General features: G+C 35.6%; 2 protein-coding genes across 2 annotated transcripts; one reads left to right on the top strand and one right to left on the bottom strand.

Annotated features, from left to right (window-relative positions):
* Positions 1 to 47: 47 nt before the first annotated feature.
* LOC135604732 (DNA repair protein UVH3-like) lies at positions 48 to 8,468 on the bottom strand. The gene is made up of 2 exons (XM_065094385.1): positions 8,428 to 8,468; positions 48 to 1,493 (listed from the first exon to the last, which is right to left on the bottom strand). Exons 1-2 carry the CDS (start codon positions 8,466 to 8,468, stop codon positions 143 to 145), a joined length of 1,392 nt encoding a protein of 463 aa, XP_064950457.1. The 3' UTR covers positions 48 to 142.
* Positions 8,469 to 13,880: 5,412 nt separating this feature from the next.
* On the top strand, positions 13,881 to 15,967 carry LOC135605103 (flavonoid 3',5'-hydroxylase-like). The gene is made up of 2 exons (XM_065094798.1): positions 13,881 to 14,782; positions 15,166 to 15,967. The coding sequence occupies exons 1-2, from the start codon at positions 13,895 to 13,897 to the stop codon at positions 15,793 to 15,795; spliced, it is 1,518 nt and encodes a 505-aa protein (XP_064950870.1). The 5' UTR covers positions 13,881 to 13,894; the 3' UTR covers positions 15,796 to 15,967.
* The last annotated feature ends 1,434 nt before the right edge of the window (positions 15,968 to 17,401 follow it).

Raw genomic sequence — 17,401 nt, 5'->3', positions numbered from 1 at the left:
TTCCATCAAGGAGCTATTTCCTAACAATGAATTATTATATCCTCTTTCAGGCGATACACTTGATCTAGATAGATGGCGACTGTCACGATTTGAGGAACCAACAACAACTTCAGATCCATCATCTGTAATCTTAGTGCTGGTATTAGGCCTTGATCTCACACAATTCCTCCATGGACATTCTTGAACAAGATTTAATTTGGACTTGATAACTAGCATCAAGAGATTGTTCCAACCAACTTGGGTGACCATCAGAAGGTTTGCTAGGTGGAATGTTGCCTCTTTGTGAAGTCATTACATTCTGTTCATCTTCTCTTCTACTTAGCAGAGATGATTCTCCATCCAAATCTAAACCAGATAAATTATATGAATCAAGATTATTCTTTGAAGAATCAGGGATCTGCAAATCATCCTCTTTGCAGCGATTATCCAACTGTCCATCATTACATGATGGACTTTCCTCAGCATCATTACCTAAATGAACACAAGTATTTGTCACCAGTTTGTGCAAAATAACCCCATCAGAGATTTGATCTTTCACTGATCTCATTAATTTTGTAACTGCTGAAGAATTGGTTGAAGAGTTTTGTTCCTTAAAATCTTCAGGGCTTCTCCTTATTGCTTCTTGTATATCAGCTTCTTCCTGAAGCATTCCTCTAGAAACATCTTTTACAGGTTTATCTAGAAATTGAGAACTTTTGTTAGGATTTTGACACACCCCTTCCTCCCAATCCACATCAGCTACTTCATAGCTGCTCTCAGCTAAAGACGATTGGTTTTTGTTCAAGTCACTTTTCGGACTTGCAGTTATATCAGCAAAACTATTTGGAATTTCAGAAATTTCCTTAACTAGACCTTCCTCCCAACTGCAATCAGATTCAGATTCATTTGTGCTCTTATCTGAATGAACACATTCCAAGGATAAATTGGTTTTTTGGCCTCCAAAAATCAATTGCATGAATATATTATCATCATCCGTAGCTTTCTTCCCGCTGTCATCCTCTGAGAAGGAAATCACAATTGCATCTTCACTACCATGAATAGCAAGTTCATCCATGTAACCTCTCCTGTCTAGTGGGAGTGAACTACTTTTCTCAGTAAATGTTACACCTATTCCTTCATTACTTGCAACACTTGGGGAATGATTATTTCCAGAAAGACCTTCGGAGACATCAACAACTTTTTTGGTGTGGGAAGCCACCCGATCTGAGGAGTTATCTCCCCTTCTTTTCTCCTGCTCATACTTTTCCATCAGATCTAAATTCCTCTGTAAATCACGAGTCATGCGAATTCCTAATCCTTTAACTCTGCTAACTCGAACAAGACCATTCTCATCACAATATGTCTCAACATCAGGTCCAAAATCCTTTACACGTTTACTAACAGAAACCTCCTTAACCAATTTAGGTTGACTACTAAGCAAGCTGCATTTTGCTGAATTTGAAGTGCTTTGTTTTGCCAATGAATAATGATCCCCATTTTCACTGTTCGGCTTACTATGTCATGAATAGGGTTCTAATAAGACCATCTCTATCAAAAACTCCTTATGAATTATGAAATAATAAAAACCAAATGTTTCTTATTTTAATGTTTTCGGTTACAAATGCTTTATTTTGAATGAAAAGGATGCCTTAGGAAAATTTGATGCTAAATCCGATGAAGGCATCTTTTTTTGTTACTCTTCCGTTTCTAAGGCTTTTCGTATTTTTAACAAAAGAACCTTAGTTATAGAAAAGTCTATTCATATAGTTTTTAATGAAATTTTTGAGTTAAAAAAAAATGATTTTGATGATGATCTTGGTTTTGATAATTTGAATTTAAATGAACCCCCTCCTCAAATAGCAACTTAGATGCATCTTCTTCTGAAATTTCCTTACCCAAGGAATGGAAGTATGTAGATGCTCATCCAAAGGAGCTAATTATAGGAGAAACATCAAAAGGGGTTCAAATTCGTTCCTCTTTCAAGAATTTTTGTGCTAACACCACCTTCCTTTCTCAAATCGAACCTAAATGCATTGACGAGGCCTTAAAAGATGATTCATGGGTTATTGCAATGCAAGAGGAATTGAACCAATTTGAGAAGAATAAGATATGAAAGCTTGTTCCTAGACCTGTGACCATTTAGTCATTGGTACTAAATGGGTCTTTAGAAACAAGCAAGATGAATGCGATATCGTGGTTAGAAATAAGGCTAGACTAGTGGCCAAAGGTTTCAACCAAGAAGAAGGAATCGACTACGAAGAGACCTTCGCTCCTGTGGCAAGATTAGGAGCCATTAGGATGCTCCTTGCCTATGCTAGTAGTAATGATTTTAAACTATTTCAAATAGATGTCAAAAGTGCTTTCTTGAATGGTTTTATTTCCGAAGAAGCGTAGAACAACCTCCCATATTTGAAAATTCTCTTTTTCCTAATCATGTATTTAAATTGACTAAGGCTCTCTATGGCTTAAAACAAGCTCCTAGAGCTTGGTATGAAAGGCTTAGTTCTTTTCTTATTTTAAATAATTTTACAAAACGCAAGGTTGATACTACATTATTTATCAAATATTTTGAAAATAATTTTCTTATTGTTCAAATTTATGTTGACGATATTATTTTTGGTTCTTCGGATGAATCACTATGTGAATCATTTGGCAAATGTATGGGTCATGAATTTGAAATGAGCTTAATGAGAGAATTAACCTTCTTTTTAATATTACAAATTAAACAACTTAGTAATGGTATATTTTTTAATCAATCTAAATATATATTAGAATTGTTAAAATGATTTAACATGGATGGTTCAAAAGCTATAAACACTCCTATGAGTACTTTTACTAAATTAGACATGGATGAAAGTGGTGAAAGCTTTGATAAAAAACATATAGGGGAATGATTAATAGTTTATTTTACCTCACCACAATTAGACCGGATATCGTATTTAGTGTAGGATTTTGTGTTCGGTTTCAAGCTAATCCTAAACTATCTTATCTTAAAAGTGTTAAAAGAATCCTTAGATATCTTAAAGGAACTCTTAATTTAGGATTATGGTATCCAAAATCTGATAATTTTGATTTAATAGTTGATGCATATGCCGATTTTGACGGATGTAGGATAGATAAAAAAAACACATTTGGAACATGTCAATTTTTAGGACATGCACTTGTTTCTTGGACTTCCAAGAAATAAAATTTGGTTGCACTATCTACGGTGGAAGCCGAATACATAGCTGCAAGTGCATGCTGTGCACAAGTTGTTTGGATGAAAAATACGTTGGAAGGCTATGAAATTTACTTAAAGAACATTCTCATAAAATGTGATAATACAAGTGCTATTTGTCTAACCAAAAATCCAACTCAAAACTCTAGAACTAAGCATATTGACATTAGGCATCACTTTATACGAGATCATGTCAATAATAATAATGTCATTCTAGAATTTATTAATACAAAACATCAATTAGCGGATATTTTTACAAAAGCCTTAAATGAAGATCAATTTGACTTTATTAGAAGGGAATTAGGCATGTTGAATTGTACTTGTGAATGAGCTTGATTGTATATATTTTTTGGAAATTTTTCATTATCTTTTCGGTTTTCGTGGATTTGACTTCTTTCTTATTATTGTAAACCTCTATGCTACCTTGACATGCGTTTGACATTATCCTAGTATATGATGTTTGATGTTTCTTTCTAAAATTTTGTCAACATTTTGATGGCTCCTTCATGTTATTTTGGATGATTTGATGTCTTCCTTGAATGATCAATATTAATGCCAAGTTGAAGCTTTGTCAATTTTACCATCTCCTTTTCAAGATTTTTTTTCTTATGAGATGATTTTATGAATGGCTTCAATGATCACGAGTTTTATGCTTAAAATCTATCTCCTTTTTGTTAATGACAAAGGGGGAGAAGAATGTGCAAAAGATTGATGACTTGTGCAAAATATGAATTGCAAAAGCTTGTGTAATGCAAATGTCTTATATGCATCGACACCATGACTTATATGAATTGCAAAAGCTTGTGTAATGAAAATGTCTTATATGCATCGCAAATGTGATAGCATGACTTATATGAATTGCAAAAGCTTATGTAATGCAAATGTCTTATATGCATCGCAAATGTGATAGCATAACTTATATGAATTGTAAAAGCTAATATGTTGCGTAATGCAAATGTCTTATATGCATCGCAAAAATGTCTTATATGCATCGCAAAACTGTTTGAGAATATCGCAATATGAAAGTTTTTAGATTGGTTGTCGTTTCATCTCATGATCATATGAAATCATACCTTACATTTATATCATAAGATTTATGTTGAAAGTTCATATCTCTTGTCGAAATGATAATTATCTTTTGTCATTTGACATGAAAATAATTTTCATAGCTTAAAATTGAGGAATACGAAGTTTCGTATTTGCTCATGCTTATAGAAAATAACGATAAGTTCAACGGATAGAACTTATCGGTTTAGGCTTGAATTCAAAGAAATTGAATTCAAGAGTTTTTATCTTCTCATTATATGACATGTAGATAGGGGGAGTTATGTTTAACTCCATCATCAATTGATTGTCATCATCAAAAAGGGGGAGATTGTTGAATCTCATATTTTGATGATGAAATCAATTGATGGGTTAATTGATCTAATCCATATTATTGAGTTAAGTGTGCAGGATTAACTATGATAGCTTGAAGACATAAAGCAAGTCTACCAGAGTCAAGTTCGATGGGTGTTCGAGAGTCTACCGAAAGTTCGAAGATTTGTTGGAGATGCTACTGGAACCAACCGAGAAGAAATCGGGGACTTGTCGAAGTTTTCGGAAGTCTGCCGAAGAGATCGTTGGAGGTTCGCGGAGATCACCGAGAAGGCTCCACTACTCGCTGAACTCGCCACAAGATCGGGAGCTTGTTGGGAGTCCGTCGGAAGAAATCCGAGGGTGTATCGGAAGTCCGTCGGAAGATCGTCGAAAAGCTCACCGGAAGGAGACTCGACGTTTGCTGGTTAAAAACTTACTTAGGACTATGTTTTCAATTGCGTAGTTTGTATGTAATTAGGGTTAGGATTAAGGGATAATCCTATATCCTGGTTATGGGCCAACTGGGCCCGAATATGACTTGGTTTGGACCATATATGAAGCCCAACCAGTGACATATGGTCGGGCGGTGGAACCACCGAACTAGGCGATGGCACCACCCAGAACTCGAAGGATCGGGCGGTAGTACCGTTAGACTGGGCAGTGGCATTGCCAAGCACTTGAGAGGTCCGACTGTGGCACCGCCAGTACACTGTCAGTATCAAACATTGACAGGCAGTGGCACTGCCACTAACAAGCGGTGGCACCGCCATCATCGGGAACCCAAGAGAATTAAAAATTTGGAGCCCAAATTTGAATCCTCTTAGGGTCTATAAATACCCCTCAATTCTCAGTAGAGAACACAACTTTTTGAGAAGCAATAGATTGAGACAAAAGCCTTTGTAAAGGTTTTAGCAAGCCTTATTTTCAATTGCTTGAGTGTTCATCTCCTTCCTTTTCGTTGAAAATTTGTAAGAGTGTGAACCACTTGTAAAAGTTGTAAGAGGGGTATTTGTCCTTCTCCTTTAAAGCGATTTGCTAGTGGAAGTTGGGAGCCTCATCGAAGAAGGCTTCGCAAGTGGATGTAGGTCATTTGACTGAACCACTTTAAATTGGTGTGTTCCTTGAATGTGTGAGTACTTACCTTTCTAAAATTGTTATTTACACTACAGCAAGCTTTTGTTTTCATCTTCTCACTTTACTCAAGTTATTGTCGAATTGAAATCTCCTCGTATTTATAAATTCAGTTTCGGTTTCAAACTTACAAGTTTTAATCCGCTGCACTGATTCACCCCCCCCCCCCCCAACCATCTTATGACCACATGCTTTAAGAGTGATATTTTTAAATCGCGTCAAGTCCTTAACCTACATGCTTTCATGGATTCATCATCTATCATCGTTGAACCCACCGCCTTCACTCAAGCCCAAAAATCTCCGCATTAGCATACAACCATGTGTGAGGAATATAATGCCCTCCTCCATAACTCAACATGAGATCTAATACCCTTTCATCATTCATAAAATATCATCGAGTGTAAGTGGGTCTTTCGAATTAAGCAGAACCCAAATGGCTCTGTTGCCCGATATAAGGCATGCCTCGTCACCAAACGGTTTCATCAACGACCTAGAGTTGATTTCACTGAGACGTTTAGTCCCATTGTTAAGCCCACTACAATCCAGCTTATCTTAAGTCTGGCCACCACTAAAGGCTGGTAATTATGATAATTGGATGTTAATAATACCTTTTTATAGGGGTCTCTAACCGAAGATGTTTTTATGCAAAAACCTCCTAGTTTCACTCATCCTCAGTATCCAAAGCATGTTTACAAACTTCGGAAAGCTATTTATGGATTTCGTTAGGCTCCAAGAGCTTGCTACACTGAACTTAGCTCCTTTTTTACTTCTGTTAGCTTTCTCAACTCCAAATCTGACACCTCGTTATTTCTACGACACCATCATAGAGACACAATATATATTCTGGTATATGTGGATGACATTATTATCACAGGCAACAATCCCGTCAAAATCCAAGCGTTTATCAAACAGTTAGCAGATCGATTCTCACTTAAAGATCTAGAACCCTTGAACTACTTTATGGGCATCAAAGCTACATTCATATCTTCAGGTCTCTTTTTATCACAACGAAAGTACATTCAAGATTTATTATTAAAGACAAACATGCAGGATGCAAATGCGGTTATAACTCCTCTCTCTACTAATGGTTCTCTCAAATTATCTAATGGAAGTCCTACTATGGAACTCACTTCATACCGCCAAATTGTTGGCCCTTTACAGTACTTAGCTCTCACCCGTCCAGACATCTCCTTTGCAATCAACAAATTATTATAGTTTATGCAAAGGTCAAACGAATTCTGCGATATCTTAAAGGGACCCTCAATCATGGTATCTTTCTTCGAAAACACTCTTTATATCATCTTCATGCCTTTGCCGATGCTGATTGGGTAGGCAACTTTGATGATAGAACATCCACATCAGGGTATATTGTCTTCCTTGGCACTAATCCAATCAGTTGGAGTTATAAGAAGTAAAAGACAATCGCATGGTCTATAACTGAAGTTGAATACCGTGTCATTGCCCACTACCACTATAGAACTCAATTGGATCACAAATCTACTCCAGGAACTCAACATCAATTCCACTCCTACAATATATTATGATAATATCGGAGCTATCTATCTATGCGCTAATCCGGTGTTCCACTCCCGCATGAAACATATTGCTATTGACTTCCACTTTGTACGAGATCAAGTTGTCCGCTATCAACTTTATGTTTCTCATGTCCATATGGCTGATCAATTAGCTAACTCACTTACGAAGCCTCTCGCTCGTAAACTTTTTGTATTGCATCAATCCAAGATTGGTCTCCTTAATAGGAGCACCATCTTGTAGGGGCATGAAAGCAGATAAGATTTTCCTAACTGTATAAGAAAATCTTTCTACTCTATCAAGAAAAATCCTTTCTCTCAGCTTATATAAATAGAAAGAGAATATGTTAGATAGCTTCTTCAATAATTCTTCCTTCTATCTCATCTAACATAATACACTCCTTTTTTTGTTTTTTCTTCCTCTCTTTCTTCGAACCCAATGGCTTCCCCTTTCTCTATCTCTCTCTCTCTCTACTACTACTACTACTATCATTGCTTGGTATAGTGATGCTTGCGATTCCACTTGGTTAATGATGCTATATCACTATCATGTATTCTGCATGACCGAGTATCCATTGATATATACATCATATTGTTCTAGCATCAGTACCTTTCACCTACTCCTACATTATGCTTATTTGGTCCTTAATTAGAGGTGGGATCGCTTAGCTAATTATGATGCGTGTTCTCAAAGATCTATTGACTTGACTGAATTCTAAGCTGAGTTCTGACTTCTTGCTATTGTTATTGACCAGTTAGGTGCATGCCAGCATAAGTGCTCTCTTCATCAACTGGATCTATTGCTTGAATAATCCTTTAGTTTATTTGTAGCTTGTTTAATCGGTTTACACAAACTTAAGTTGACTTGGTTGTAAATTTTTTTTTTGTGTCTTTTTTCAGCTCTTGCCAAGTCAAAGCATGTTGTTCTTTGGTGAGATATTCATAGCTTCCCAATCAAAAAAAGACAATATTGAGTTTATATCTTATAATTATATGTTTAGCATCTATATTCTTCCAAAATTAAAAAAAAAAACATAAATGTCGACATTATGATTAATATGGCATCAATTATTTGACTCAGTTGAAACTCAAAATACTCAGCATTTTAAGTACATTAATATCTTTAACTCAGATCAACTAATAATAACTGAAGTTAACCATGGTTAAGCTAACTTTAATAAATGGACACATTTAAAAGTGGTAAGCTACTTGCTGCGGTCAATAACCCTTCCAACTTTGCTAATTTCCATCCCGTCTTTTGTTGCACCATCCTCCTAAAATGTATCACAAAAACAACTAGAATTGATTGAAGGTAGTCTCAGGCAAACCCTTCACAAGCTTCTTTCTTGACTTTCAAACAAGTGTGCTTAAAAGACTATACTTGGAAACGTTTCCAATTAGGTTAAGTGGGAGTCCATCAATTAATAGCTTCAAGTTCAATGCTTTCTTGAATAAACCAGTAAATGGTTCTTCAACCTGCTACATTTTTGGGAACAAGAATTGACAATGCCACCATGCAACTTACACCCATAAAATGTTTGCCAGGAGACTCTCCAAGCATCTAAAATGCAGGAAAAGTAAGTTACTTGTCTTTTGATGATGATTTGTGAGATGTACAAGAAAGAAGAGATAAAAATTAAGCTTTCTTGTAAAATACGACCATGGTGGACAGAGTTTAATGTAGCAATATAATTACCTTGGAGTTCAACATTTCTCCTCAACTGTTTAGATCTGAGAATTGCCGGTAGCGTGTCGAGAAGATTACAAATAAATCAGACACAAACTATTTAGATCCTTGAAATTTGCTTGTGGTTTGCTACTAGTTAAGTCTATTTTGTTTCAACGTTTGTTCTTCTAAAGAGAATTGAGTCTCCAGGAATTGTCTTTGAATTGATTCCATACTAATAAAAAATGCTGGTCTTGTCACCAATGAAGAAATGTGTAGACCTCTTTATCAGTGGAATCAATTTGCCATGGTCAAACGGTGCGTACAAATGAGGGTACGATGGAGAAGAATTTGAAGCCAAGTGTTGGGATTGGCAGAAATCCCACCCTTAATCTCCAACATGACCATATATATATATATATATATATATATATATGAGAGTATAAACTTACAGGTAGAAGAAATGTGTTAGGATCGTTAAGTAATTTATTTTTTTTAGGTAAGTATCCTAGGAGGATAAGGAATGCTAATGAAGGAATGATCCTTAAATTAGAGTTTTATTTTGTTTTATAAATATCTTATAAAAAGTAGTAGGTTGTGGACTAAACTCAATATATGCATTGAACATTTGGCTCTGATACCATGCCAAAAGTTTATTAATGATAAATTTAAGTCAAGCTCAATATATATTACTCGACTCTCAATGTTTACCATGTGAAATTATTCCTTTAATCATCTTTTTAATCTCTTCTCATACATAAATATTTTTTAACAAATATATCAATCATAATCATCAAATCTTTTATAACGTACAATCGAGAAATTCATCAATCCCTAGCCAACCGAACTCTTTCCAAGATCACAAAGGCTTCAACATCATCCCTAGCACACACCACATAAACTGATATGATAATGGCTGTATCAAATACTGTCAAGTGGACATGCAGAAGTCGAACCACAGTTTCTAAATGTTACTGAAATCGCATACGAAATAAACATTAACAATCAGGTTTAGAGATGGTTAGGTAAACCGAGCTATATAATACGTTGATTACTTGGTCATATCCTCCAGAAGGAATGCTACAGTTTTTATTATAAAACTTGGCCAACACAAATCACAACCATTGACTAATATCAATTATTAGTCACCAAGAAGATAGGCATCCAATGTCGATTCATATTACCAAAGCAATACCAATTCAGCATACGTTGATCAACATATAATCAATTACACAAAAGAAAAGTTGCAATAATGTTGAGACGCTTAGAGTCTCTCTCTTTCTTTCTTTCTTTCTTTGTCTTCAAGTAATCTATAAAATATAGTGATTAGAGTTTCTTGACTTTGAAGTGTTAGCAAAAAGACCGGAGTATCAAATCTTTTGTGGGGTCGCTTTAGAGAAACTAGCAATGTATTTCCTTGGTAATCACTTTATCTTCTGTCAACTCTTAACAAGTCTATGCGTGTTGCCTACGTAATCCTTCACATAATCTCTTTTGTAGTTCTTCTCCATTGTAGTTTTTGAGTCTCTCTCTCTCTCTCTCTCTCTCTCTCTCTCTCTCTTTATTTGTATTCACATGATTTGTAAAAGATGCTTGTGAGAACCACTTTACTTGAAATGTTAAAAGCAAAATTACCCAAGTAAAATAGCATGTTGAATCGCTCAAGAGAAACTAGCAATCGTCTTAGTTTTTGTCAACTCTTACCAACTACATGCATGTTGTCCTTTGGTGATGGCAATTCATAGCTAGTTTAATGTGTGAACTTCTTTGAAAGCTTTGTACTTGATCACGTATCTCGAATATTATTTATTCTTGTCAACGCTATCTTATTGACCGAATCCAATTTTACGTATTGATTATAAGGAAATGAAGATTGCACAGTAAGCCATTTAAAATGCCAATTTTGAAATTAGTGATCACCTAATCAAAATTTTGTTGATGTGTTTTGTTTGACGTCAAAATTGTTGTGGGAATGCAGTTTGATGTTCCCATTAATTCAAAAATAATTTGACTAGACATGTGGTTCTTCACCTTCTTGTCTCCATGCTAGTTCTTCGTGGGTATCTCTCAGCAGTCATACGCACCTCGTTTTTGTAATGTATTAGTCAATATGTTTGCTTCATGTATATATTTACTCAGACAATGTCAAGTAAAAACAAGAAAGACAATTTTGTAGATAAATTCAACTTTGTTATTTGAAAATTGGATAGGTAACGAACGCTTATTGTACTGACAGTAGTTGTTCTCTACAGCAGTCTTGAGAAGAAATAGTGCTATTCTAACTTGTCGTGAGGTGGTGTTCCAATAGTGAAAAGTCTTGTGTAATTACATAAAATTAGATGAGTAAAGTTTTGATATTTTTGCTTCTATTTTTTGTATCTCTCTTCTAGATAAGTGATCTTAAATGTTTCGTTAACATGATATCAAAATGGAACTGATCATGTTAACTATAGAAACAGAAAATATAGACACTAATAGGACTCTCATCCTGTAAATTTTGACCATTACGAATCAAATCGCATCCTCATCACTTATCATTTAAAAATCAACAAATATACAATAAAAATTTAAAATATAATCTTTTATTCACTATATCTTTAAAATACTAACGACCCTCTTTTGTCAACAAGTAGAGGATAAAAAATACAAAATATAAATTTTCATATCTTTAAAATACTAATAACTATCTTTTTGTCAACAAGTCAAGGAGAAGATATGTAAAATATATTTTTTTATTCAACATATCTCTTTTTTTTTGGGGGTAAAGAAAAGTGGTGAAGACATGACATGATCCTAAATCCTTGCTTCCAACTGTCAAAACTTTTAGCAGTTAAGATAGCTAACATGTATTTTAAAATTTTATTAAATAATATTTAATATCCTTAATCTTTAATATGTGTGTCGAGCACACCATCACCACCACTAGATGAATCTTTAAGGTATTATTCAACATATGGTATACATTATAGTTTTAGAATTATTCATTTTTGTCAAGTATAACATATAAAAAAAATGAGTGAAACAATTTATTATTTTTTGTCATGTTCAACTATCCAAATTTGAGTTTTTGTTAAGACATTTAAGTTGGTTAGTTTATTATTATACAAGTGATAGATCTTAAACTATTTGAGTCAATACTTAACAAGTCTCATTTTATATAATATTTTTATAATTTTAATAAAAATCTAAATTTGATACGAGAAATCTTTTACTCGGACCAACACAACTTGCCAACTTGTAATGCAAAACAAAGTTTAGGTTCCAAAATGTAAAATTGATCATCTAAATTCAACAGGACAAGAGGCTAATAGCCCCTAAAAAAAAGAATCTTCAAGTTTCTTGCTTTACATATAATTCTTTGGATGTCACACTGCAAATCCTTTGAAAAATTCATGTGGATAATGTTTCCTCCAAAGTGATGATGTGGTTGATACAGAGTGGCATGGGTAGTTGGCAGTCTTATTAGTGGGGGATTAGTTGATGAGGTATCTATCATTTGTATAATTATTATTTGATAAACAATAATAAATATCATATTCAATAAATTTCTGATTAATTATAGTTATCTGTTATTAATTGTATGTCAAGATTTATATAACACAAACTGATTTCTCCAATGGACTGCACTAAAGTCAATTAAGTGGGATCGAGCTCATGAGCTTTTTAAATTGTAGTCTTAATTTATCTCCAAGTATTGTATTTATTGGTGAACATTAAAATATATATAATCTCAATAAAGGATACAGTGTTGAAAATAATTTAAAATGATATTGATGAATCATACAATTTAATAGATAGCTATTTTAATATGATCAGATCAATAAAAATAGGGAGATATAGGAAAAGTTTTACTAGACATAATATAAAAAAAAAACATGGAATTTTTACAAGAATTAATTAATTCAAGGAGAGATATAGAAAAACTTAAAACTTTTATGAAAAACAACTAAAAGAAACTTGATTTAGCTGAATCTTTGGTCAATGAAGGATCTAAAGAAAAAGTTATCCTTCTAAGTAGAAAAATCACTCAAAAACAAAACAGTGGCGTCACCTTTTGTTGAGTTAGAAAGCGGAAAAGTCATCCTTATGATTTTGTCTATGCATTTTTTGTAGCTTTGAATCGACATAATTGATAAAGTGAAACGAACAAAGTTATGAGAAGTTTATCAGTTAGAATATTCTCTCTATAAACAAAACATAAAATCTTGGTAATATATCTTTTGGATTTGGAAATGTCAGCACCAATGTTAAGAAATGGGCTGTTGGTAACTGTTGAGTATGATGCTGACCACAGCGGAGACTCTTCCTTATAACTTCCATTATCACGTGTAGAAATTGATTACACATCAAGCGTAAGATAAATTTGACCAACTCTATGAGAACACTGTACATTTTGTGCACTGTGTATATTTTGTGTTGCTGTCTTAGTTTGGTTGAATCCATCTTCCATAGCTTGTCATTTGTAATCTTTATATCATTTTATTTAAGCCATCATGCAAAAAAAAGACCAAACTAAATGCAACAGCATAGTCCACAAAGTCAACCAAAAAAAAAAAACACATAATGATGGACTAAGCAGTCTCTCTCTCTCTAACTCACTTTTGAACCAAAATAATTCATCTTTAACAGTAAAAAATCAAAATTAATCGAACATCAATCCAATCCAAAAGAGTATAGTATTTTCTTTGTTTTCACTGTCTTTTGTATGATGTAAAACATTATAATCTGAAGGTGATTAAAATTATTAAAGTTCAATATTACCTTTTTCTGAAATTTTATGTCCTGTAGCTTTCTAGCAACCACATAATGTATGCTGGAATCAATTTCTCATGCTACAATTTGTGGGTTGTGGGTTTCAATCAAACTACTGTTTCCGACGACAGGTGTCGCTGAGACCACCAAACATGACATCGGCCCTTCCATAGGCTATTCTTTGCCGTGCTTAGCTCTCTGTCTATATATACACTAACCCACTTCTAATACCATCGTCTGCGCACCACAACCATCTCGATGGCTCTCGACATCGTTCTCATCGCCGGCATCCTCTTGGGAGTCGTCGTCCACCTCCTCCTCCGCCGGAGGTTCCAGTCCATCCGTCGCCTCCGGCTCCCCCCTGGCCCTTCGGGCGTTCCAATCCTCGGCGCGTTGCCGCAGATCGGTCCGATGCCCCACGCCTCTCTCGCTAACCTCGCCTTGCGCTATGGCCCCATCATGTACCTCAGGATGGGCACTACGGGGGTCGTAGTTGCGTCCTCCGCTGGCGCCTCCCGCTCCTTTCTCAAGGCGCTCGACCTTCAGTTCGCCAACCGCCCCTCGCCCATCAGCGGGAAGGACGTCACCTACGACGGCCAGGACTTCGTGTTCGCCAACTACGGGCCTCGGTGGAAGCTCCTCCGCAAGCTCGCTAACCTCCACTTTCTCGGCAGCAAGGCACTGACCGAGTGGGCCCCGGTTCGCTGCGACGAAATCGGTCGCATGCTCCGCGCCATGCTCGAGTCCAGCCGGAACTCGCGGCCAGTGATGGTGTCGGAGGCAATGGTGTGCGCCAGCGCCAACATCATCGGGCAGGTAATGCTGTCGCGGCGGGTGTTTGAGTCGCAGGGAGAGGAATCAAACCAGTTCAAGGACGCTATCACAGAGCTGCTAGCTTGGTCGGGGAAGTTCAGCATCGGCGACTTTGTGCCGGCGATCGCGTGGATGGACCTGCAGGGAGTGCAGCGGCAGCTTCGCCGGGTGCATGTGAAGTTAGACGCTCTGATCACGTCGCTCATGGCGGAGCACGAAGCTACGGCGCACGAGCGCGAGGGGAGGCCGGACGTGCTGGATCTTGTGATGGCCAACAGGGTTGACGCTGATGGGGTGTCGCTTTCTGATGTCAACATGAAGGGATTTATCTCTGTGAGCTCTCTTTCCCTCTCTCTCCTTCCCCCCTCTTCTTCGCTACGGACAGCCAATTAACGACGGACGCAAAATCTCTAGTCATCGTTATCATTTGACCAAGAGTGATGGTAAATATCCTGTCAGAACAGGTGTTGGATCCTGCAACCAAACCAGCACTAGATATACATATGGATAGAGAGCCACAAAACGTAAGCAGATGTGCTCCGCAGGAATTCCTACGTTGTCTGCTCGATTATGGCACCATTATTTGAGTCACATAAGATTCTCCCAGGAGGGGAAATGATATTACCCTAACGCGTACTTTATTGGAGGCTTTCCTGTTTTATAAGTTCATCATGCATGTTTGCTACCACGCCAACACCAACTTCTTCTCCTTGCAGGATATGTTTATTGCCGGAACCGATACATCATCCATCATAATCGAATGGGCCCTCGCAGAAATGCTAAGGAACCCAACCATCCTGCAGCGAGCTCAAGATGAGATGGACCAAGTAATCGGGAAGAACCGTAGGCTTGAAGAGTCTGACATGCCAAACCTTCCCTACTTACGAGCCATCTGCAAAGAGGCTTTACGACTGCACCCTTCCACGCCGCTCAGCGTCCCACACTACACCTTCGAGGCATGCGAGGTGGACGGCTACCACATCCCCCCAAACACACGGCTCATCGTCAACGTATGGGCCATCGGGAGAGACGCCGACGTGTGGGAGCATCCCCTGGAGTTCAAGCCGGAGAGGTTCTTAAGCGGTAGAAACGCCAAGATTGAGCCACTGGGGAACGACTTCGAGCTGATACCTTTCGGAGCCGGGAGAAGGATTTGCGTGGGACTGCATGCAGGACTCATCATGCTTCAATACGGGCTCGGGTCTTTGTTGCACTCATTTCATTGGAAGCTTGCCGATGACGTCGAGGAGCTCGACATGAAGGAGAAATTTGGCGCCGTGCTTCCTAAGGCAGTGCCTCTCAAGGCTGTAGTTAAACCACGGCTCCTCGAAATTGCCTATATGTGATGTGTGTGGGTTAAACATGTATAATATGCATTAGGTATATTATACACAGCCTAAAAAATAAGGTAGGATGATGTACGCATATAGGTGAATTGACACAGAAGGTTATTGTCATGATGTCATTAGTAAAGGAAGTGCTTCAGAATAAAAACTTTTGGCCGATGTATTTTTATCATGTTACGATCAAATTAAAAGAACAGTTGTGAAGTTTTCTGTATTTCCCCTTGTAGAGATTTATTATGAAGATATGTCTGATTAGAGTTATATCCCATCAAATTCAACTTAGGAGAGGAATTTTTTATAGCTTTGCTAGAGGCATATCTTGAACACGTACAACATTGTGGTCGATCATGCCTTGGAATATAAAGAATTTAGTCCAGCATGACTTATCGGTGATGCACCCATTTGTTTGGATCATCATATTGGAAACTTATGAGTAAAGAATTTATCCCAACACATAATAGATTTTTTCAAGATGAAATATCTATTTTCAAACTAGGATAAGAATCAGAACTTTATCTCCACAAATATTTGATTTAAAAAATATATAAATAAAGATGCCGACTAATTTAACTAGTAAAAACTTTGATAGTTTATTATAAGGTTCTAAGCCAAATTTTATCTTCGTCACTTATCATTTACACTATATATATATATATATATATATATATATATATATATATATATATATATATATATATATATATATATATATATATATACCATGTAGGCCTCTTAAGAATGAAAAGATTGACTCCAAATTTGACTTTTCTAATTAACTTTTTAACAATTGAGAATTTAAACTCTATACATAAAGATTTTTGGATTTTTCGAACAGCATCACCAACTTTGTGTTAGTATTATATTTGGATAATTTTTTTAAAAAATCCCCTATATTTTTTACAATTTTACTGAGATCGTCTCTGTTTCTATCCTAACAAGTTTGTTATTTGTCACCTTCTTACTATTTCCAATCTATTAAAAATAATAAACTATAATTTTTACTATTTATAGTCCTTCAATTTTCAAAGAGGAGGAGGGGTAGAGGGAGGTAGAGGGGAAGAAAGAAAATGTATTTATGTCAATTTGCAGTGGGATATCTTTGGAATTTTAAATTTTTTAAAATAAATTTATAAATAGCAAAGAGAGGATTGTAAATATAAGTCATATTTTCCTAAATAGATATCCTATTTTTAAATTTGATAAAAATACCCTTAACTACCCGTTTGTCCTTTTCCTAACTAGACATTAGATCGATCCTAAATTAATAACAGTCAATAAAACAAATAATTATAATATATTTTTATTTAATTTTTAAAATATAAATAATAATCAAGCTAATTTTAAAAATTATTAAAAATAAGATAAACGACACATTATTGAATATTAAAAATATTATATAAATGATATTATTTATATATTTTAGATGAATAAAATTAAAGTCATTAAATAAATCAATAGATGATAAATAATGATTCTAAAATTTTTAAATTTTTAAAATTTCATAAAACCTTGCAAATAACTTAAAAAGGCCTAAATCATTAATTTTTTGTTTTTAAGTTATTAAAATATGTTTTTATTAATTTTAGTCATTTAGAAATCTAAAATT

Source organism: Musa acuminata, chromosome BXJ2-2 (assembly GCF_036884655.1).
Source record: "Musa acuminata AAA Group cultivar baxijiao chromosome BXJ2-2, Cavendish_Baxijiao_AAA, whole genome shotgun sequence".
In the NCBI taxonomy this organism is placed as follows: domain Eukaryota; kingdom Viridiplantae; phylum Streptophyta; class Magnoliopsida; order Zingiberales; family Musaceae; genus Musa; species Musa acuminata.
The sequence above is the reverse complement of the archived record's forward strand: the minus strand, read 5'-3'. Positions and strand labels throughout refer to the sequence as shown.